The sequence below is a fragment of the Ambystoma mexicanum genome, chromosome 4q (genome assembly GCF_040938575.1).
Source record: "Ambystoma mexicanum isolate Mex_15411 chromosome 4q, UKY_AmexF1_1, whole genome shotgun sequence".
NCBI lineage: Eukaryota > Metazoa > Chordata > Amphibia > Caudata > Ambystomatidae > Ambystoma > Ambystoma mexicanum.
Genome location: NC_090928.1, coordinates 1,224,552,739 through 1,224,577,719, shown reverse-complemented (window position 1 = coordinate 1,224,577,719; position 24,981 = coordinate 1,224,552,739). Strand labels below are relative to the sequence as shown.

Here is a 24,981-nt window from a genome sequence, read left to right as displayed (position 1 = left end):
GATTTGTGGATTCATTGGGTGAAGGTAAATGCAGAGCACCTGGGCATCTCTGAAAATCCTGGATTTGATGGACTGGAGGTGTCATGGTATGGAGTTTGTGGAATGGACTAGAGTGCTCTTGTGTGAAAATATAGTATATTTCAAACATCCAGATATAATTATGTTACATTGTGGAGGCAACAGTTTAGGATGTGTTACTGGAATATCCTGGCAGTTTGCTATGAAAGATATGTTTAGAAGGCTAATGGGACTGTTTCCAGCTACAAAGATTCATTTTTCACAGATTACTCAAAGGCAAATGTGGAAAAGATCAAACTTGTTTTGTCCACACATTGAAGAAAGCCAGGCGGAATGTTAATTAAGCTGTGTATGCTTTTTTACAATATGTAGGAATGGCATTTCACAATGAGAATATACGACAAGATGGAGTGAATATTTTTCGAAGAGATGGAGTACATTTAACAGATGTTGAAAATTAGATTTTTCTTTCCAATAATCAGAATGATTGAAACAGTTTTTGTGAGTCATGAAAAACAAAACAAGTAAAATATGTAGTAGATTTGTTAGTAGATTTAGTACATAAAAAATAGGTTCTTTTAAGAGCCAACATTGTAGTAAGAAAAGCAAGTAAAGTGAGGTTAAAACCGTCCCATGTAATGTTCCATGGAGTCTGTGGACATGGTCACTGTCTGTCTGCAGATATGATGGGCAGACAAGGGGGGGGTGGGGGGGAGGGCGAGTATTAATGATAGTGTAAAGTGATTGGTAAGTGTGAAAGCCGTAAAAAAATGGCGAAACACCTCCTACGCACGTTACACTTTATGCTCATATTTTGTATGGCAGAGAAATGGGGCTGGGACTAAAGTGTAATTACTGTCACCTTCCGTTTCCTTGGCTATACCAATTCTATACAATTTCAATTGGCATACAATATAATGCTAATGAAAATGTTAAAGTGTCTTATAGAGCTTTACTACTTTAAACAAATGTAAAGTAGATGGAGTCTACATGATTCATTTTTTATTCTATTTTTAAACTTTAAAAGGCAAAGGCGGTTTCCCATTGAACCTTTTTTGTTTGATTTTGTTTAAAAATTGGCAGCGGGGGGTGGGGAAGGGCACCAACCACCACAACAGGGGACAGGTGGACAAAGGATGTAAGGCCTGCTAGGTAGGTTTGCAATTCTTCTCATACGATCGCCACCTCGAAGGCACTTCGGATTCCCTGTCCCCTGCAGATGACTGCCACTATTCACAGAAAGTACTGTTGACCCTGCAAGGTACAGGTCAACAGCCTCCTGTATAGCCTGTGAGATGGCTGGAGGAATTCCTGAGTGGTGAGAGGAGTGATTGAGGAGGATGTAGTAGAGGAGGTTAACCTACTCCCTAAATATGGAATCTCCTTTCTCAGGCCAGTCGGCTGGAAGGTGTGACAGTGCATGGAGGTAGTGCCAAATGAGTACTGCCCCTTTTGGCCGTGACGGAGTACAACTTTGCACACAGTGCGGCACACGCGGCCAGCCTGAGCCTTTGGCACCCCTCTTACGGTGGTGAAAAACCTCCACACCCACGATTCCTTTTGTCCACCCGGCAAAGTAGGAACCTTCTCTAGTACATCTTCTCCCTCTTCCTCCTGCATATCATCTGTTTCAGGGCCCCTGTTCTTGTGTCCAGGTCCTCCAGGTGGTGTAGCGGGGGCCCTTGTGGAGGAGGGATGCCCATAGCAGATGCCATTGCAGCTCAAACAGATCTCAGCTCACAACAGAAAATCCTCTTGCTAACTGCGCCAGGTTGAGAATGACTAAAAGAAATGAGTGGGTCCCCTTGGAGGAACCGTACGCGGACTATCGTATGCATGAGGACATCACCGCCTAAATAAGGCCTGAAAAGTTGTAAAATGTTTACAGATCAAAAAAGAATGATACTACGGGCAAAGTTTTGAACTTTAAAGTCCCTAGAGGGGTCAAAATTTGGATTGAAAGAGGTCCGCGAAGCACAGACACAGATTGCGGACACGTCATTATGCCACGCGGGCGGGGTAACAGGATGATGCCCAGGGACGTTCACGAACTACCACATGACAAATGAATTAACTGTTACAGAATGCAATGTTCGGCATGGACAATGACGTTTGCAAACCAATCAAAGTGGGTAGTTCGCAAACACCAAAACATCAGGTCCACGTCATTGGTATGTAAATATGCGGACCCACAGTCTGCAGACGTCAAAATGGCAGTAAAGACGTTCTCCCAATTATTGCTACATTATATTGGCTTATTTACATGAAATATTTACAAAAAGAAACATTTGTGGGACTTATATTTACAGATTACATTTATATTCATTAATTTAAAGAAAAGGCTGGGGAATCGGAGTGTGAAACAAAAACAGGGGAATTTGGAGGTTGTACGTTTGTGATTGGGAGACTTCGGAAATTTAATCGAAACTCTTATTAGAATAATGTTCTGGCAAGTATTGGGGTGATTGTTCAGGAAAAGTGTCACAAGTACATGTGGGGCAATGAAAAACAACATTACGGACTACATGATTCTTTGCATAATTAGATAGTTCAGCAACTTGATTTTTTAATACAAACTTTTGGGTACATAACCTATTGATTTTAGTTTGACCACTTTCCTTTTTGTCCTTCGTCAGTATTTACAATTGGTTCCTCATGATACTGTCCTGGATTTTTTCTTCTTTGATTTTGGGGAGAATAAGATATATGAAAAAGATATGTCAACTTGCATCATTTTAGTGCATTTTAATATATGTCTGCATCTACCATTAATACATTCTTGATCATCATCTCATCTTTGGAAAGTACTCCTCGAGCTACTCAAGTGTGCTTGCCATTTCTATACAAATATATGACTATTTGCAGTTATTGAAAAAATATTGTAAATGTATTAACTTCCTATGGTAAACATTTGGAATAAAAGAGAAGGTAATGTTTATTACTAAGCTAAGAGGCTGTTTTCCTGTGCGGCTTTGTTGTGCTTCAGCTCGTAAGAGTTTTTATTTACATACACTTATGTTCAGTATTATGTATAATCCATAAAATTGTGTAAAAAAATATTTTTTATATTTCGAAAGAGCGAGTATAAATGTACATTTGGGTTGTATTCATGGTTTGTAATGTTGGTTTATGTATATTGCTGCTTTTAAAAAGGAAACATGAAAATTGTGTTGTCCCCTGTGTTTTTGGGATGGGTTCCGGCTACCTGTGCTCAGTTACGTCCACGTAAGCAGGATACTATCCGTGGACTTCGGAATTGCTGCATAGTGGGCAGAATGATTTATTGATGCAAAGTTTGAATAAAATGTAATACGTTGGACAACATTAGAGTGCACTGGTAAAAACCTAGGATATTCAGTGAAAAAAACTTTAAAGGGACGTTATGGTTACAAGTAACATCGAAAAACCCAAGAAAAGCACCAATTATGTTAAGCTATGCAATTATGACTCATGACACCACTATGCACTGCTAAGACCAACACACAGGACAAATATGACATAACAAATTACATCATTGATGACATCACATATGTCACCAATTCTACTGGAAAGAATCGGCAAAGGGTTTTGTTTAGAATGTTGCTAGCAACATATGAAGGGTGTTCGGGAGACCTCATGAACTACTGCATTTATCAAAAAATATACGTTTTGCAACGTAAACCTTCTATTGAAGTTTAGTTAATCCAGCAATATAATACATATATACCATGGCTGCAGCATGGACTATAGAAGTAGAGCAATTTTTATCTGGTAGTATTGACCAATAGAATCATAGGTCTAAGCATATCTGAATATTGACGATGTTAAATTTGGTATTAACAGCTAACAATAGAAGTACTACTACACACTGGTTAGTACAAAAAAGAAATATTTATGGAGAGCATAAATGCATACAAATCTGAGGCACAGAAAGGGAAACTCTAGTAAGGTGGAAACAAGCACCACGACCAGAAAATGAAACTAAGATTAGAGGTCGTCATTATTGTACAAACAATGAACTGCCTGGGGCCTGCTAATTGCCCCATGTATATAAAGCATGAACTCAAGTGACACCCTAAGAAAAGTACCTTTACAAGAAAGCAGAAGGTTAAGGTACACATATACAGCACCTTTAGAGTATGTGTATTATGTTTTCAATACAATATGACCAGATCAAGAACTCTGCTTAAAATTTGCACTGTCGGTAAACAAAAACAACCGCCCTCGGATATGTGATATCATCAACGTCATTTGTGATGTCCTGTGTCTTAGTCTTAGCAATGCATGGCAGTGACCCGAGTTATAGTTGCATAGCTTACCATGGTTGGCACATTTCTTTGATGTTAGTTGTAACCATAAAGTCCATTTAACAAAGTTTATTCAGTGAATTTGCTCCAAGTTTTTATTAGTGCAACTGAACCATAACGTCCCTTTAACAATGAAAATATATTCTAGGGTGGCAATAGCCGGCATATAGTTAAGGCGAGTCAGACTCCCATAGGAACATCTTAACATTGTAATGTTAATAACATTTGATTGGAGTAACGGATTTGGCCAAAATTTTGAAAAGTGATTAGGGTCTCTCCCCCAGACTGCAAAGGTTTGTAAAGATATGTTAAAAAATTAACATGTTATTAAGGCAAACTTTCTCCAAAGTTGCGGCCCACTTCCCATTCATTTTCCAATAGGCAAAGGTGGTTAATATTTGCCAAAGCGCACAGCCCAAACCCCTGGATTGGTTTCGACCAGGTCCGAAACGACTTGGGCACAAAGTGTTCAAAAGCGTGTTTGTGGTTTTTCCGTGCAGTAGTTACTTAAATATACAGTGTGCCACTTTCTCAAAATTAGATAGCTATAGCTCGGGTAAATTCCCCAAACTGGGTGTTTTTAGAAATGAAACAGCCGCCCGTTTGTTTTTTTTTCGATGTGAGAGATAGCTGAGGTTGTGGGAAAATGAAATGTAGGAATAAGCCATTTGTAGGTGAAAAAGATGCAAATGCCATCAGGCTAAAAGGTGGGAGGTTGGCTAGAGGGCACAAGTGAAATGTGGGAGTTGGAGTGGGGTCTAGGGACTGAGTTTGCAACACAGAGCTTACTGTAGCCTCGGCTATAGTCGAGAATAGCCGACATCTCAAAGCAAACCGTCACAGAAACAGCTTGTGTTGTGGGGGGGGGGGGGAGAGGAGGCCACCTGGGCAGTGGGGGTAGCTTGCACAGATGAGGGGGGTTCTTGGTGAGGGACTGGGGGAAGCAGGAAAGCATTTTATTTAATGGTCTTTTTCCCGATATTCGCTGCTATTTTTCAAATATTCTAGGCTACAAAGGACTACAGATAGCCAAGGGTATGTGTAGTACCATAACTGATGTTAAAGAGTATTGTTTGTTGGGTTCTTTTTAAAGATATTTTTACAGCTATAGTGACGCCGGGGGTGAGAAATCAGTGACGAAAACCATCCAGGTCTCCCATCCATGCAGTGACCAGGACAGACCCTGCTTCAAAGTGAGGAAGGGGCCAACCCCCTCAGGCCATGCTCCCTGATAAATGAGCCAAAGTTACGAGACCACTTAGAGAAACAGGCCAGCCCTTTACTTGCTCTGAAGCTAAGCAGGGTCAGTCCCGCTTGTCCCGGTTACTGCATGGATGGGCGACACAATGGGCAACCACATTTTTTTTTCTTCAATCCATACTACCATCAGTCCTTGAAAGTTTTGCACTCAGACCTTTTTTGCCTTTTGCTGAATTGCATTCTGTATTTGTACCCAGTTAATAAAAAAATATATATATATTTACAGCTACAGTGGTTCCCCAACCATGCAGTAACTTGGACCAACCCTGCTTAGCTTAAAAGCGAAAAAGTGATCAGCCACCTACGGCCATGTTCCCTAACAAAATTAGCCCACCTTACAAGACCACTTAGAGCAACATGGCCTAAGAGGCCAGGACCCTTCCTCGCTTTGAAACTAAGCAGGGTCAGTCCTGGTTACTGCATGGATGGGAAGACCGTCCACAGTCCCGAATACCGTGCATTTTTGTAGTTTTAAAGATCTCATAACACGGCATCCACATTCTTTTTTTTAAAACTGTGCTACTGTCAGTCAATTTGCCTTTTTCTGAATTGCATTCTGGTATTTTTAGTCTCACATGTCAAGTTGGGGGGAATAATGCCACAATTGTACACTTTTGGCGTAACATAGTTCTATAAGGATTTAGTGACACTATGGTATGTGTACTTTTCAAGTTAGCTTTATAAAGCAGAGTATTGTTGAAAGCCAGACATGGGGGTGAGGAGGGGAAATAATAAGAGCAAGTAAGTTATGAGTTTTTGCCCACGACATGTCAAGAGTTTGCAATCCTGAAGAGTGGTGCAGTTATGCCGGTCCGATAGCACAGCGAGTAGAGCGCTCGCTTTGACATCTGTGGAGAGCCTGCTGACGCAGGTTTGAATCCTGGCAGGGCCAAACTCAGCCTTTCATCCTTCCGAGGTCAATAAATGAGTACCACACACCGTGGGTAATAATAAGCAGCGCTCAGATACATGAGAGTTCGTAGTGCTATATAAATGCTAAATTATTAATTAAATTATCATTATACTTTTCAGGGCACAATTAAAGGACACTAGTGAGTGGACAGTGTAACTTTTCCAAGGGGGGGGATGCAACCCCTTCATTTTCTTTGGGTTGGCAAGCTTGCTCAAGTATTGACAACCAGGATTTTAATCAGGTTGTCATGGTCCCAGTGCAGACGCTTACCCACAAGCACTAGTTTCGTATTGGGATTTTGTTTTCCAGGGAATATTTCATGACAGATTGCTGGGTTTAAAATGTGAACACCTTTTATACTTTGCCAGCATATTTATTGGAAGATTTGCTCTCGGGTTATTTTTCTGGTGTGCATTACTTTTTCTTTTTTTTTTTTAAATGTTCAATACTATTTTGCCTTGCGCACTTTCTTCTTAGGAGAAGGTCAATTTAACTACATTAGTATATTTCACTTTAAAATATATGTTCACAGGTGCCAGGTTTTGATTTTCGCTATGGGCCAAAAGTACCTGGGCATATGTTATTCTTAAAGCTGGTAATTTTTTACCCCTTTTGAGTGCTGCTTAAATGCAGTTAGTTGGGGTCATGCGATGTATCACAAAAGACCTGCCATAAAACAAGGAGCTTGTAGCACGCTGCTTAACCAAAATGTGTGATCCTCAGCAAATAATTTAATCTCACTGCACATTGACTAAAAACACTGAGTTCTCAAAGCCTGCAACATTTTACACTTAACAATACCACTGTTGAAACAGGTCAAAATCAGTTTGGGATTGATGAACGCCTTGGAGTGAACGCCTTGGAGTGTTGGGTTGTAAGTGTTTTAAAATATAGTGGCCGTGCCCAAACGGCCATGGGCAGTTAGGCAGGTAGTGTTCTAAAAGATACAGTGAGCATGACCGTAGGCGTAGTCACTGGCCATGTGCTGAAAGAAATCTATGAACAAAACCCTTGAAATTCAAGGAAGAATACTTTAGTTGCATGGACGTTAAGGTGAGAACTTAATGCAACAAACCCCCTTGAAATTCAACTAAAGCCACCGTAACTTTGCACCCCCTGTTGCGCAGCCTATGACTACAATGACAACATAGATCACATCACCGATGACATCACCAATTACATTTTGTAGGAGAATGCTGATAACATCACAAATTGCATCACTGGTGACAACACTAATTACATTGTATATAACAGATTACATCAGTAATGGCATTAGACATAACGATCAATAAGTTAGCTCACAAAAACTTTGATTTTCTTAATAACAATTTAGGCCATGACGAAGGCTCTGGTCACTGGCCATTACCAAACACCATAGCTAGTGGTCATTTAGTGTTGCAAAATACCAATGTGTATGGTTAAAACCATGCCTAGTGGCACGCTACAGTTTTAAACTATACAGTGGGCAACGTTGAATGCTGTAGTCAGTGGCCATTGCTAGTGCCCATAAATATGTTAGAATATACAGTCGGCACGGCAAAAGCCTGTGGCCATTGGCTAGTATTGTGTTGAAGACCATGGCTAGTGGCTGTTTAGTGTATACAATATACAGTGGGCACGTCCGAAGTCCATCGCTTATGGCATGTTAGTATTTTAAAATATACAGTGGGCATAGCCAAAAGATGTACAAACTGCTCATGATCAAAGGCCATGGCTAGTGGCACGTTTATTAGAATATATAGTGGGCACAGCCAAAGATTGGCCATTATTGTGCTAAAGCCCATGGCCAGTGGCCGATTAATATAAATATACAGTGGGCACAGCTGAAAGCGGTAACCACTGGTGAAGGCCAAAGTCTATGGTTGGTGGCCTGTTTCTGTTTTAAAATATACAGTACACATGGGTGAAGACTGTGGCCAGGGTCCATGACTGAAGGGCCATGCATATTGACAATGGCTGAAAGCCATCCTTAATGTCCGTTACTGTTGTAGTGTAATTAGAGATGCATCAGTGATGTGGTCTGGGATGTCATCAGTGTGGGCATAGGCTTCGCAAACAGGGGGCGCGAAGTTAAGGTGGCTTTAGCCAAATTTCAGGGGTTTTGTTGCATTAAGTTCTCACCTTAACGTCCATGCAACTAAAGTTTTCTTCCTGGAAAATATGGTTTTTAATTGCAAAACATGGTGATTTCATCTACAGTGCGTTTTAAAAGACCTAATAAATTACTGTATTCTGTAAATTGAATGTCTAACTTGAATGATTGAGTGTTGCCCTGTGTGTGGACGCTCTGTAGCCCTACACCACTCTCACAATTTTCCTGACTAAGCCTGGACTGCTCGCTCATCCACCTGCCTTGATTCGGTTTTGACTAAACACTCCGTGTCTTCCCTGTTCACCATATCTAGGGGGCCTCCTAAAGTTAGAAATCCATCACAACTGGGCTATGCCAGTTTAGCAGTATTGATTCGCTACAATCTCCCACCCCTTTTGGGACAAGAAACACGCAGGGTTCCACAGAAGATCTATATAGTAAAAATAAATAGAAATAATCAAACTATTTCAAATATATAAAAACTGTGCATCTTATCTTTCTCAATTAAATCCTAATGTCAATGTAGGATGAAGAAGTAGGATGGAGAAGTATCAATACACTCGTAAATTCAATGATTACTGCTGCATTTAACTTAGTTATAGACTTTTGTAGAAACACACATTACCATATGTACATTTGATGGCCAAGTATAGGGTGGGACCCATATAATTATTTCACTTTGCACATGTCTAGAAAAACTATGTAATTTAACTAATTTGCTGCTGATATCACTGATTAGGGTCCAGTTAGGAGTACCCGCTGCTTTGTGCTGCTAGTGTCCAGATGTTCTGCCATGACCCTCAGTTGGGACGCCCTAGGTCATTAAGTCAGGTGTGCCCACTCCCTCTTCCTCTCTCCACCCCCTCTTCACATTTGTAGACCATGCTTGGCCTGCTGGTTCCCCATAGAAACTTTAACATCCTTTTCTTAAACAGGTAAATGAAAATAGCTGGCACTTTCATGGGCAACATTTGAAACAGGAACCATGGGAAGATGTTCCTCTCAATAGAATTCAGTCTTGCCATCCACGACAGGGTCCCTTTGCCTCATCTCTCCTGATCTTTAGAAGCATGCTCCCAGGGGGCGGGGGCGGGGGTGGGGGAATTCTTCTGGAATAGGTTATCCATCTCTAGAAATAACCCCCCCCCCCGCAACCCCCTAAAAGTATTTCAAACCATCATCTTGCAGGGTGAATTGGACTCCCCTCAGAAATTCCCTCATGGTTTGTCAATCCGCCTAGCGGGAAGACTATCAATTCATCTAGGTTGACCTTGAACCCTGAGCAGTTCCCATATTCCTCGAGTTCTTCCATCAATGCAGTGAAATCGTACTAGATATGTAAAGTAGCGAGTCATCTGCAATAAACTTATTGTATACTCTTTTACCTGAACTACGAGTCCCCTCACTCTATATAACTGAGAAGGCAACCCTGCTGTGTCCCACTTTGCAGGGCGATTACCTCAGACCGGATACCGTTCACTACAACGGGCTGACGGCAAGCACTAGAGTGCTATCCAACACGCCCCCCATATGGCCCAAAGCCCGCTCCCTTAAGAACCATGGGGAGAAAAGCCTGCTGACCCGGCCAAACGCCTTTTCAGTGTGTAAGGAAAGTATGACAGAGTCTGTTCCCTCTTGCCTCCCGCCGCCATACGGTTGAGCATTTTTCTCACTATGTCTGCTCCCAGTCTTTCCCCAACAGACCCTACTTGGTCTGGGAGAATCAGCTTTGGAAGAACCCAGTTGCCAAGATTCTTGTGAAAAACGTGGCGTCCACATTCAACAAGGAAATGGGGCGATACGATGAGCACGGGGCTGAATCTTTCCTTTTGTTTGGCAGAACCATCAAGGCCTTCAGAAAGGATTGAGGTATATCCTCTTCATTCAAAATCCCAATAAATCCCTTTGCAGGACAGGATTGAACACCGCCACAAAGTACATATAAAAGGAGGTAGGAGTACACCCGTCCTCTCCAATTCCCAGGTGATGTAGCCATCTTCCAGAATTTCCATGCTCCTGCCAACTTTCACCTTTGAGCGAAGGCTCCTCCTGTGGCACTTGCTCCTCCTGCTTCCCTTGTATCTCCTTCAAGACCTGTGGCCCCAAGTTCGTATCCCTCACCTGATACTGTTTGCCCATGTGTTAGAAACTAAGGGGTGAAGGGGTAGCCCCATTTGTATCAGATCTCTTCCGAGGTGAGCCATCCAGTTAGCGCTTAGATAGCTCTGGAGGCGCAGGCTAGCTAAAATTCTAGTGTACAGATAAACAGTCTTGAAATTCCTTACATTTGGCACCTTCCAACCCAAAGTCCTCCATTGTCCTGCTTTTGCGAGTATCTCCACCTTATCCATGAAACCATGGCATGGAGCCACCACAGTTCTGGGACCGTTCGGGTTATCCTTGCCTGGCCCTTCCCTCCCACTCGCCCCCCCCCCCTCCAGCAACCCTTATGAATGCTATCGAAGAGCACCTCCCTCTCCCTGCTTAGCATCATACCCACCATTTCCTTTACTTTCTTCTCCAGCTCATGAGCTCATTACCCTTCTTTTTGTGAGATTCCACAAAAGTACACATTATTTCCTCGTTCCCAGTTTGCCTCCAGGTCTTTAATTCTTGCCTCTGCTGGTTACGTTCCAAGGGCTCCAGCTAGTCCTCCACCTTCTCCAATCTTTCCCACATTTCCACCATGGAAGTCAGACCTCGGGGCCCTTATCTCCTCCAGTAGGATGAGAATATTTGACTTGATCAACCTCTACTCGCTGGCTGTTTTGGGGTCCCCATTTCCCCTCCGCTCAGGGCCTCTGCACCACTCCGCCAGGCCGGCAGCCCATCCTCAGTGCTCTCGCGATACCCTGATCGCTTTTTCGCTTTGTGTCCCTTTGCAATGCTCCTTCAGGGTCAGACCGTGGCTTCCCCGCCGGTTATCTTTCCGAAGCAACCTCTCTCCTCCCTCCACCATCTGCAGGGTACTCGCAAACCCAGGCAGTAGCCTGAGTGGACAGCCTTTTCTATCCCACTTCTCTTCCACCTCCTTCCTCCGGGCTTTAACCTTACAGGGTCTTGTGTATACTTTGTGGCTTTCCATTGTGGATGTCTCCCGCTCTGATCTTGAGGAGCCTGTTCTACCTCACCTACCTTGTGTGGCTCAACACTCAATCAGCTGGGGTGCCTCACCTGCCTCCTCACACCACTGGGCTTTCTGCAGTGTGCCTTTTCCTCAAGGGCCACTATTCTGCAGGCCCCCACCGCTGCCTGGCTGCCCAGTTAGCCATCGCTGAGCGACGCCCTTCTGCTCGATCCAGGCCCTTGGACCATGTAGCGCAGAATGCAGGCAGTTCTCTGTATTACCTCATGTAGCACCACAGCCTTTTCAAGGTCAACTCCTCTGCCCCTAATCCACCTGGTCACGTCTTGGCTCCCACAGGAGCCTAGTTTAATGATAAATAGTTGAAAATACATTTGATACAATTCTTACAACTTGAATGTCATGGTGTGCTTGCTGATAACCTTCAGATACGCCGCAATACAACCAATCAGTTCTCTGTACCAAGCTTTAAACAGATGTTATTGCAATTAATTAACCAATTTCTATTGGGTAATAATACATGTAAACATGACCCATGTACATCGCTTTAGATTAAAGCGCTATAGAAAAACAAATTATAATAAAGTGGCAGCTTTGAACTTCAGCTCTCAGAAACCAACCAGGTGGTGAGCCTGATGAATATTTAAAAAAATGGAGGCCTTGTGTCAGTGAATCCTGGCTAATTATTAGCTAATGCCAGGCCTGGACCCGAACGCCATTCATTAGATCTACATTAGATCTAAAGTACATAATGCCTTGTTGTTTGACATGTTAAAACAGACATTTACTTACAAAACTATAACCATTCCCATTACAAACAAGCTGAAAAGTGAGTTTTAAAGCAGAGAGTCTCCTGATTCATAGCACACTACATGTTAACGATTTTGAATAAAGAGATAAGCTAAATAAAGATATCCAAATATGCATGTGGGCTGGTGGATTACAGACATCCACATTTCATCAATGTGGCAGATTACTATTAGAAAATATAGCAGAAAATGGATTTTGTATTTCAAAATATGAAGGGCAGATTGGGCCACTGCATTTTTCTTTCACATCTACAGAAATATGAAAATCCAATGACAATGAGGGGATGGTGAAGGGTGTATTCTCTGGGACTGTCCAGCTATGAGGCAAGCAAATGTAAATATTTGACCAATCAAATAGTTTCATATATTTATAAAGGTGCTTAAATCCCACAGGCATCGGAGCACGATGACAAAAACACAATTTACAACATGAAATACACAAGTAAGCAACACACCTTCAGCACAGTGGGTAGAACAACAATATTCATCTTAATAGAGCCTTCTCAACGAGAAGAACAAGTCACTTACCAAACTGGTAACGTTCTTTCAACTGGATGTTCCTCCAATGTATTCCTCATCTATGACATGTAATGTCCACAGCTGTGCTGCTTTGGAAATTTTTCGGCAGAGGGCGTTCTTACGTCGATGGCTTCGGGTCGAAGTCCCTCGAGTGCCTCGGTCGTGCGCGACATCATCGGATGTTATAAGTAACACGCACGGTGCCGTAGCCTCAGTTCATGTTTTCCCCCCCTCACAATGTGCGACACACATCCCCAGAACACAGCATCGAATGCACTTAACCTTGCGGGACGTAAGTTGTAATGGCATGGGAAATTCGAGAGGGGTAGGTTAAGAGGGCGATAAGGAATACGTTGGAGGAACATCCAGTCAAAAGAACGTTATCAGTTTGGTAAATAACTTGTTCTTCGAATGGATGCTGTCCGCCAACGTATTCCTCATCTATGACAGACTCCCCAAGAGGTAATAATGAGTGGACAAGGGAAAAGAATTTAGACATATCCAATTAAATGGCAGAGTAAAGCACTGCCTTACCAAAGGCAACATCCTGAGAATGGGAAGTATCCAGGGAGTAAGGCTTAAACGTGTGCGTATAGAAAACCACGTTGCAGTGTCAGATATTTTTTACCGGCATCCCCCTCTGGAGGGCTGTTTAAGTAGCAATGCCCCTGGTGGAATGAGCCCATAAACCCTGAGGAGGGTCCTTTACCAGCCAACCGGTAGCATTCTGAAATAGAGGGGATAATCCACCTAGACAACGTCTGCTTAGAAACAGCCTGTCCTAAACTGTGTCCAGTATACCCCACAAAGAGCTGGTCATCCACTCAGAATTTAGCCATCCTGGAGAGATAAAACCTCAAGGCTCTTCTAGGATCCAACCTATGGAGCCTTTACTCTTCCTTACTAGGATGAGGATAGAAAGCGGGGAGTACCATCTTCCGACTCAAATGAAATTCTGACACTTTAGGTAAAAAGGATGGACGTACTCTCAACACAATCCTGTCCTTGTGGAACAACTGGGCCCCTTCAAAAACGGAGTGATCAGTGGAATCTTAAAATAAGAACATTCTTCTGAAGAGTGCTTAAATATAGACAGCGCTGCCAAATAACCTTTAATGGTGCCCACTTGAAGACTCTTGTGGGCCAAAGAAAGCAAGAAGGAGAGAACCTCTGGAATAGAGCACTGAAAAGGATCCGTCTTCTTTTCTCTGCACCAGTCTCAAAACGTACGCCAACGGTACAGGGTCTTTGTTGCAGGCCGCCTAGCCGAAAGCAACACCTCCATCAAGTCATACGGGAGGTCCCAATCCCTGTATCTCAACGCATTGGAGGCCAGATGGACATGTCTAGAAGTTCTGGGTACCATGCTCTCTCCTGCCCCAATCCAGAGCAATGAGGATCATACGTGTCCCAAACCTTCTCAACCTCCTGAGAACTTGAGGGATGACTGGGATTGGAGGAAACGCATACAGTAGTGGGAAGAGCCACTCCACGACGAACGCGTCTCCTAGAGCTCCTCTAGGAGGAAATTCCCTCGAGCAGTACCTTTTGTACTTCCGTTTGGCACCAGTTGCGAACAGGTCCACCTGTGGGGTTCCCCAAAGGGCGAAGATCTCCTGAAGGACTTCCTGAGCTAGTTCCCACTCGTGGGAGACCGCGCTCTGCCTGCTTAGTACGTCTGCCACCATGTTCTCCACGCCAGCTAGATAAACTGCTGATAGGGACATTCCCTCTCGTATTGCCCAGAACCAGAGCTGCATTGCCTCCCTGCACACCCACTCTCTTGTTGAGGTAATGTATTGGCACTGTGTTGTCCTTCATTATCAGGACATTCTTCCCCCATAAAGCCGGCAGAAAATCCTTCAACACCAGTCTGATGGCTCGCAGCTCCAAAAGATTGATGTGAAGTCTGGACTCTGATGGCGAACAACGACCGATGATGGACAGATCATCAGCATGAGCTCCCCACCCTGTCAGGGAAGCGTCCGACACCACCGTGACATCCGTCCATGGCTGCCAAAAAGGCTCTCCTTTCATGAGATTCTTCTTGTCGGCCCACCACAGAAGCTCCTGTGAGACCGAGAGCGGAACATGAAGGACATCCGACATCGTGCCCGAGAACCGGGACCATCGAGTGCGTAGAGCCCACTGAAGGGATCTCATTCTCAAGCGGGCCTCCATCACCAGAAAAGTGCAGGATGCCATGAGGCCGAGAAACCTTAAGAATTGGAAAGACTCTGGACTTGATGAAATTTTGTGACCATCTAAAGAATGTGATGAGCCCTCACCTTGGGTGGCGAGCACATCCCCGAGGACATGTCCAAAACTGCCCCTATATACTGGAGCCGTTAAGATGGTGTCATATACGACTTCTTGAAGTTGAGAGAGAAGCCGAGCTTGTGAATGGAGTGGCAGGTGACGCTGAGATAATCCGAAGCTTGTTCGGGAGAACGCGCCCTGATCAGCCAATCGTCCAGGTAGAGGTAGACGTGAATCCCCCTTCCCCCTCTCATGAGATGCGCTGCCACCACCATCATCATGAGCTTGGTGAAAACCCTCCGGGCGGAGGTAAGCCCGAATGGCAGGACCCGAAACTGATAGTGGGATCCGCCTACTACGAACCCGAGGTATTTCCTGTGCTTGAGATGGATCGGCACATGAAAATAAGCATCCCGCAGGTCCAATTACACCAACCAATCCTGAAGTTGGAGGGCCTAAATGATCTGAGAAAGAGTGACCATCTTGAACTTGTCCTTCCTGAAGAACTTGTTCAAGCATAAATCCAAGATGGGTCTCAGTCCTCTGTCCGACCTCAGTCCTTTTTGGGTATCAAAAAATAAGGGGAATATGAACCCTTGTTCCACTCCGCCACAGGCACTGGTTCTATAGCGCCTTTCTCCTGCACAATGAGCGGATCCGGAACCTTCAAAGAGTGTTTGCCCGGTGGATTGTCGTGAGGCTGTTGGAAAAAAGGGAGGCAGTAATCGTGGGCTATTGTATCCAGAGCTCACGCATCTGAAGTAATGGCTCGCCATTCTGCGAGATGCTGCGACAGCCTCCCCCCCAGTAGAGAACAATGAGATCTGGCCTCAGCTGTTTGGCAGTGGCAGTGCCTGATGGCAAAGAGGCAGCTGCCTCAGCAGTTTTGGTACGTCTACCTTGTCCACCACAAGTGAACCTACGTTGGTCCCTTTGACTGGCAATCCCTTTCAAATTTCCAAATGAGGAGTAATAGCGAAAGGAACCACCCCTCCATTGCTGTCCCATAGGACTCAGGTTGTCTGACAGCTGCGCCCACAGATTTGGTAGCTGTCTTGGAGGTCTGCAACTTCTCAAGGCTCTCGTCAGCCTTGTTGCCAAAAAAATGCGACCCATCAAAGGGCATGTTGAGAAGATGGGCCTGCACATCGGGTGCAAAATCAGACTTCCACATCCACGCATCACGGTGCTCATAGCCATGGACCTTGCAACACTATCTGCAGTGTCCAACCCGGACTGAAGGAATTCACACATGGTATCCTTGACATCCTGCACAATAGCTAGAAAGACATCCCTTTCTTCCCTTTCGGGAATATGCTCAGCAGCAAACGAAATACAATTCCACAGAGTGTGCGAAAATGTTGCCAAGGCACAGGTGGAGTTGGACTTCAGCGCCATACTCCCAGCAGAAAATACCTTGCGCGCCCATCCATGCGTTTATCGTCCCTATCAGGAGGAATGGTAGGGTACGCGGCCTGCATCGAGGAGGCCGTAGCCGCCTGAACCACCAAACTCTCGGGAGTAGGTTGTGTGGACAGGTAGCCAGGGTCGCTACTGGATGGGCGGTAATTCCTTGACAACGACTTGTTAACCGCCGTCTAGACCACTGGCATCATGCAAGGATTGACGCAGACCCTCAATCCGACTTTCCTCAGAAATGAGACATTCTGGAGCCCCAGGTGTCCCATAAGGAAGACCAAAGGGCACATTCTCTTCCTTAGACCCCTCTTCCTCTTCAGAAATATTCTGAAGAGACTGAATGAACTTCTTCCTAGGGAAAGGTGTACACCTCTTATCAGGGACATGCTTCACAGACTTAGACGTAGCCTTCCTTGGAGGTGCAACAGCCACAGGGGGTTCCACCAGTTAATTCTGCCCAATAGGCGCCCATGGCGTCGACAGCTCCGACGGTGTCGGCAAAAAAGGCGTCGAAGGTCTGACCGGGGGTAAAGACCCGATAGACTCGCTCGACGGACACGGGGCTGGAAGCGTCGACACCATCTTCGACAGCTTCATAGGCTTCGACGGTTTCGTTGGAGACGAAGACCGCGACCTGGAACGTCTCTGGCAATCCCCGGATGCCGAGTCAGAACGGGACCTCGAGAGCTCCAGATGTTTATCGCGCCGACTACCCGGACCCGAGTGCGCACGATCATCGGACCGAGACCGTTCCTTGCCAGCTTCAACCGTAGGCGCAGACAGAACTGTGGCGTGAGATTGAAATATTTTCAACATTTGCTCCCGAAAAGACTCCCATTCCTCCAGAGTAGAGGATTTAGTAGGGCATGACATTTTCTTCAGGGAGTATTGAGATGAGAACTGGGAAGGCGAACAGTGATGCCGCTTCAATGAAAAGGAAGAGTGGTGCGAACCACTCCAGGACCTATATCTCCTCGACGTCTTCCGAAGAGGAGACTCCCTCGACTCGTTGGTTGACATACCAGTAGATTTGGATTAATGGGGCTTGGAAACACGGCCTACCTTCAATTTCCTCTTACACTCCCGCAAAGCCTTGGCAGTCAACGACTGACACTTCGAGAAGTCGTCCGTGGCATGGTCTTCGCCCAGGCACCACAAGCAGATACGGTGCAGGTCTGTGATGGACATCTTGGACACACAGTCCCGACATTTCTTAAAGCCAGAGCGTGGGGTCGTCTGGGTGGAAGAAGACAACATTATCGCACAATACGAAGACAACGACACGAGGCGCACAGAGTTCTCGAAGCAAACAGGTTTGTGGAAAAAACAGAACTGAGGCTACGGGTTCTGTGCGCGTTACTTTTAACATCCGATGACATCACCCTCGGATGCCTTCGAGGGACATCGACCCGACACATCGACGCAAGGACGCCCTCTGCCAAAATAAATTCCGAAGCAGCACAACTGTAGACATAGATGAGGAATAGGTTGGAGGACACCATCCATTCGAAGTATAAACCTTCAGGCTAGTCCACTAAGTTTCAAATTTGATGAGCCGCTGGGCACATACATGCAGTTACTAAAAGGTAAATTGGTAAGTTACTAGCCCCACAATCGACCAAAACACAGTACCTGTTTTTCTGGGTGCACCACTTGTCAATTTCCAACTTCCGAAGAATTTTCAGATCTATATGTCTAACCACACTTGGCCCAGTTCGTTGACGGAGCCAGGCCAAAACTTTGTTCTTACTGCATCTCTAGGTTCTTTCCGAGTTGGCTTTCCTATCATCCATTTCCTATCATCCATGACAAAGTCTTGTATACTCTTGCCTCCAGGCTGTGGCATTGTAGACTTCTTCACTCAGAAGTTTTTTTTAAATTGATGAACGATTGCTGCCTTTCACAGGACAACCCACATCACCAGGACCTATCATAGCCTTCCCAGGTTCCACTAATAACGGAGGGTGTAGATCTCTCAACCTCTCAGCTACTCCAGAAGGAGGAGAGAGAAGCCCAGCTATAGGATCGGAAGCAATGATAGGAACCAGACAATGGATCATAGCCGTGTAATTGGTGGAGCCCAATCCCCATCCCTCGATGGAGAGGCAGACAGGACAGGAATGTCAGAATTGGCCATATGATAATGCATCGATGGAAAGGTTAGGGAGTGCGTTTGGCATAGTTTATCCACTTTCAAAATGTGATAATTCCCCACACTGTTATCCAAGGAGTCCATCCAATTACAAAAATCATCAAAGTTTTGACACAGATTTAATTGTTTCAAGTATATTGGCCTTTACCACCATCCATTGATCAAGGGTGATCCGCCCCTGGGAGATCATCCAGATTGGCCATTTCTACAACTGCGGGGGTAATTTGAAGCTGTGGGTTACTCTTGAGCCCCTCGGTGTCAGAGGTGGCTATTATGGACAGGGGAGACAAAAGTGTCAACCCTGGATTAGATAATGAATTAGCAAAGTTGGCAACCTCGTCAGTTGTTGGCCTAAACACAGGCCTGTTCATTTTTATCATTACTCCAGGCATTGGTAATACTAACATCTGGCGAAGTGTACTGTTATTTACAGAGAAATGGCCAATCGGGTTTTCAACAGGAGACAGGTGGGGAGACAGACAGAAAATCATCGCCACGCCTACCGAAACAGGAGCCCCCTCTGGACCCAGCCCGCGGCTCCGACTGGTCTTGGAGGCATACACAACTGCCTCCGTCCGCACAGCCAGCAGCTGCACTCATTACCGCCGTGCTCACCCTGGATAAGAGGATGGAACCAAACAATGGGAGGAGTGGAGCTTCAGGCCGCACTGCACCTAGAGTGTTAGCCGCCTCCGACGCTCTCATAAGCGTGGGGAAATTGCACATTTTAAGAAGCAAGAACACAAAGGGAATAGGGTTCTGGAATTAAAAGATGTAGGGAAGGAAAAACACCTGTTCCAAAGGAAAGAGTTCTAAACTGGATCATATCTGTAGATGACCAGGCCTGTAACGAGGGAGTCTGGACCAACCTAAACAAAAAGGAGGGGACCAGGCGAGGTCTTCTAGCTGACAATTTCCCATGAAGAGCCGGGGCTCTCTGCTGGCTTTATGCCTCAAATAATTACTGAAAGTGAGTAGGAAAGCTCCCAAAATGCCCTGCCAAGTCACTGGATTACGAGGGAGCACTCATTCCAAATAAATTGTGAATTTGTGAAGTGAAAGGAGTTTAGTCATGGCAATTGCAATCGCAGGGAAACATAATCCCAATATAAAAACACCCTCCATCGATGTTGCACAGTAGGGAAAGGGCTCTGCACTAATGTGACCCAATTTGCAAAAGTAAAGTGGGAGGGGTACTCATCCTTATATCAGAAAATCACAATACCATGTTCATATGTCAGGTAGCTGGACTGGCATCCTGGCTGTTCTACATCGATAGCACCGCTTTCAGACCCAAACCTGTAGAATTTTGATGCTATTCATTTTAACCTGCATTTAAATTGCATGCACATATGCTAGAAACACAACCGCACATTCATACTGAAAGGGGACATTTAGATGTGATTATATCAACGTCAGTTAAAGTGTTCAAATATGTTGTTACAAAACAGCAAATGAAATGCAATGTTTGAGTTGAAGAGAATACTTTAACATACTGGCCAATGAGCGGCATTGTCATCATTGAAGATTAATATCTAGTAATAGATGTAATTGATTTAAGAAGTGATTGTGCGTCTGTGCGACACCTCCAAGCGAGATTGTCAAAGACAAACCTACTGTAATGGTATAAATATGTTCTCAGACAGCCCGTTTCTTGTCCCATGATTGTGGGGTGGGGTGATGCCCACTGAGTGAAAAGAGCAATATACAAAGACATCTATTTTACAATGTGAACAACCTGCCCTGTTCAGGATTACTTGGAGGCTCACACTGTTTTTGTGCAAAGTAAGCTTGTATTTAAAAAAAAAAACACAACCAAATAAACAGCACACCTAACGAATTTTATGTATGAATACAAATGTACTAGCGCTGCAGAAGAAACAATCAGTAATGCTTACCGAATAGTTGTACTTATGCTTCAGGTTCCAACGGCAGATTGGACACTGGCCAGAAGGGTTTGGGGGTGGAACAGCAGGTTTCACATTTTCAATTAATTTTCCTTCGAGCTACAATACCAGAAGGGGGAAAACATGGCACAGTGAGCTAGTTTGGAACATACGTGCAGTGAAGCTCAGTATTGTCCATCAATGCAAGGGTACAGACTACAATTATGAGCTAAGACTACCAAAAACAAAAAACACTTGACAACTGCTTTACTTAGTTTGTGGAGACACTGGCAAGTGTCATCTGAACGCCTGGCTCCCTTGCACACCTGTTGAAAAAGTGGACTTTTAATCCCTTTATTTAAATACTCTAGAAAGGCTTACACAATTATGCTTATTGGATCTACTTAAGAACACAAGACAGACACCACTACGATCCCTTCAGAAGGCCTGCCAGACATTTGCTGCTCTTCAAACAGGGGTCATGTCAGTGGAATGTAGCAGTATTCAAAGAGACATAGCCGACAAAAAATGAAAAGAAGGAACCCTCAGGTCCACACCACAGATCAACCTTACATACAAATCCAAAGTCTCATTATAAAAAAACATTGTTTATTTAAATTTGTCTATATTAAAATACATATTAAATCATCATGAGCTCATATTTAATATAAACTTGATATGTCAAAAAAATAATAACGTGCATAGTCATAAAGTGCTAATTTAAAGAAAAAGCAAGGAAGAGGACCATCTAGTTGGTCCGTGTCGCTAATACACAGGTGCAGTGTCAAGGACCCCGAATGAGTGAAGGGGATCACTCAGGGGGGGTGGGGAGACCCAGCAGTCGCCTGTGGAATATTTAGTGGAAGGACAAATATAAAACAGTCTCACAGTATTCAAAAACACACAAAGAGGCTAACCATGGGATGCCGTGCGTCAACTACTTGTGTCAAGGCAATAAAATACATGAAGTAAGCCTGGCACTATATAGAAAATAGTAGTTTTGATGGTAGAGCATCTAACTTTATTGTGGTTGTTGCCCATCTTCTTCAGGACAAAGCATTCCCTTAAGCGTCAAGGTCCCTTGACATTTCATCTGTGCCTTTGTTGCAAAGATTTTAAAACTAACAATACAGACTTGCATATTATAAGCAATAATCACACCTAGAACAAAAGCAAACAAGAAGAAAAAGAGAAACAGGACAATCAATCGACATTTGCCTCTCAACTGCTTTGGCTATCAGAGAAGGCCATACGAAACAATAGCGTGCTGGGCGTGTCTACAAACTGTTCCAGTGCAATGTTAGCTGCGTGCAGAAAGATTCCCCAACATTTTACCAGGCTCAAATAAGTGAACTAACAATACTGCAAGTGTGTGATCAGAAGGCCATCCTAAAAATGCGCTATTTGCACAAACTTAAACTATTTACTTCTATAGTTGAAACTAGTATTTTTTGTACAAAATATATTTAAATCCAAGTTGTTCCATTTGCTGGCTACTGTATTGCATTGATGAATTATTTGAGCCAGTGACTTGTGTTAAGCTTCGCGTTCCTCAGGTTAAAACCAGCAAAGAGCAAATTACACCTAATGACCAAATGATGCTGACCGCTCTACCATCAACTTTTACTTTAAATGAAAACGGAAAAGCGCATTGAGGAAGTGTATTGTGAAAGTGGTTTGTGCTGTCTGGGTGTCCGCACGTACTTTCCTCTGCGAACATCATTGAACTGGCTGGCTGCTGGCTCCCGATTGGCTCTCTGGACTTTGCCCTGTGCTATTGGACTCTGTGCCGGTTGGTTGTCCCACCCTTGCTAAGCAGGAAGTATAACGTAACTCACGGGCATTGTGGAAGTGCATTGTGAAAATGGATTGTGCTGTCTGGTTGTCCGCACATACTTTTCTCTGCGAACATCATTGAACTGGCTGGCTGCTGGCTCCCGATTGGCTCTCTGGACTTTGCCGTGTGCTATTGGACTCTGTGCCGGTTGGTTGTCCCACCCTTGCTAAGCAGGAAGTATAACGTAACTCACGGGCATTGTGGAAGTGCATTGTGAAAATGGATTGTGCTGTCTGGTTGTCCGCACATACTTTTCTCTGCGAACATCATTGAACTGGCTGGCTGCTGGCTTACTGAGAAAGTTAATGCTCTCATACCTGATAAACAAACTAAGTGTGGAGAAAACCAGCGCGACGGACAGGGAAGGGGCGTTCGGTCTCTATAACGTCTGATATTCGGTCATTTTGTAAGGCACCCAAATCCCCCCAAGTTGATGCAGTATTTCTGCAATGCGCGGTGATGCAAATATCTGCCTTAGTTGAACATGGTATTTGTGATGCTACTACTAATTCTGGGGGTATCGCTGTAGTTAATAATCAAGTGCGGAGGTCTCATGAAACAAGTGCGAGAGTAAATTAACCCGTGGGAGGTATTGGTGTAGAGAGAGTGGAACCCCCCCATAACTACCACCCTTGTTATTGTTGGTCCTAAGTGTATTAATGTGAATACCCCTACGGACTCAACAATGTTGATGGAGGGTATGTGTGATTCTTTAAAAATGACCTGCTCAGAAGAGGTGAGCAGTAAACTACGTGTTCTCCGCAATGTATTTGTGAGGATCAGGGATTATTAACTCTGGTTCCGTGTTCGGTTGCTACGCAATTGAAACTGCGGCATGCTTATAAACAGTTATCTATAGCGGGAATAACAGATGAAGCTCTGGATTTTATGACCATACATCTCAGGAAATCCAATACATTTGTTCTAATACTGGTGATCTCATAGAACTGGAAGAAAGTCAGAGTGCCGGACATAAACTGATAGGCTATCCACCATTGGCAACTGACGGCCCTCGTGATAAACTGGTGGAAGTTGATTGCATGAATACCGCCCCAGGTTTGAATGAAGAGAATCACATTCATTTTGTAGACGAGTCAATGTCGTTCATAGCTCCAACTCCCAGACGCTCCCGCTTTGACGAGGGCGTAAGGGACACTGAATTCTTCATAGACGCTGCCAAAAAAGCTTGGTACTCTTTCCCAGAGGCTCCGGCCTTGAAGAACACGCTAGCAGCAATGAATACATCTTTAGTGGCTTTGGCCAAGTTGTATGAAATAATGGACAACAGGCTTATGCTACAAACGGAAAAAATTGATCAAGTGCTGGTGCAAGTTACTAGCCTGGCGGAGGCTGGCTGTCACCCTGATAGGGGAAGTTTGCTACCACATAGGCGCTCAGGACATATTGAGGAGATACCACAAACAGCTCCCATTACTGAGGAACAGGTTGACCTCGTTAGTGGGTCTCAAAATACATCTCTAAAGGCTCCTGTGATGGTTCAAGACATTAATAATATGCAAGCTGGAGCCGTAGCCTCTTTGAGTGTACATAAAAACACAATTGAAAATCTAACGCGGCAAGAGCAGGGTGCGTCGCTCGTCTGTAGCACTAAGAAACAAATGGAGAACACTCCCAATGGGAGGGCGCAGAGTGACGAACAAAATCTCTTCAATGTATTAAAAAAAAAACGGGCACTTCACAATTAATTAATGAAATGACTGAAACCAAAACTGTCCAAGTGCCACTAAACAACCAACCAAAGTTAGGAAAACCAGGCCAATAGTGAGATCTCATACAAATGTGACAAAGCAGGCCTGCCAGGCTTCAGATGAGGTAGCTATAGAGCCATCTAACATATCACAACTGACATAAAAGCCTTTAGATGAGCTGGGAGCGCTATCTAATAGTGTAACAGAGGGCCCTCTAAAAAATGTTGCCGAGTCACAAGTGGTAAAATCTATAATACCAGAGCAACATGGAGATCCGAAAGAATGGCAAATTGTGTCATCGGTGATGCAGACAAATATACCTCTTCACTATTGCAACATATACGAAAAGAAATTAAGACATCCCTAGATAATTACATGACACAGTTACTACCATATCAGCCCAAACTCGCTGTGGAACAAATAGTAAATGGGCCTAGCATGGCTAACACACAAGCAACCAGTATACTGGAGGTGCAAAGCCAGCACTGTGATTTCAGGAATAGGCCGGCCTTTGCGACAAACCAGGCCGTAGAAGTTCTAACAACAGGAAGATGGGTGTCTGGCCAAAATATGGGCCAAGCTGCGCCAACAGTATCAACTAATCAAAGTGAGCTGATAGGGTCAGCCGAGCCCATACGTTGAATATGCGGGATGAAATTAAACTGGCCTCAGATGCAAGGAGGAAAGTGCGAAACCCAGACTCGTGGAATTGTACAAAGCAGGCCTCCTGTTGTGGC

General features: G+C 44.4%; 1 protein-coding gene across 1 annotated transcript in view; it reads right to left on the bottom strand.

Annotated features, from left to right (window-relative positions):
- MRPS18A (mitochondrial ribosomal protein S18A) overlaps nt 1-24,981 on the bottom strand; it is a 317,122-nt gene that overhangs the window by 224,545 nt on the left and 67,596 nt on the right. Inside the window, exon 3 of the mRNA XM_069608774.1 lies at nt 20,711-20,818. Coding sequence (XP_069464875.1) covers nt 20,711-20,818 — 108 coding nt within the window. The remainder of the gene's footprint in view (nt 1-20,710; nt 20,819-24,981) is intronic.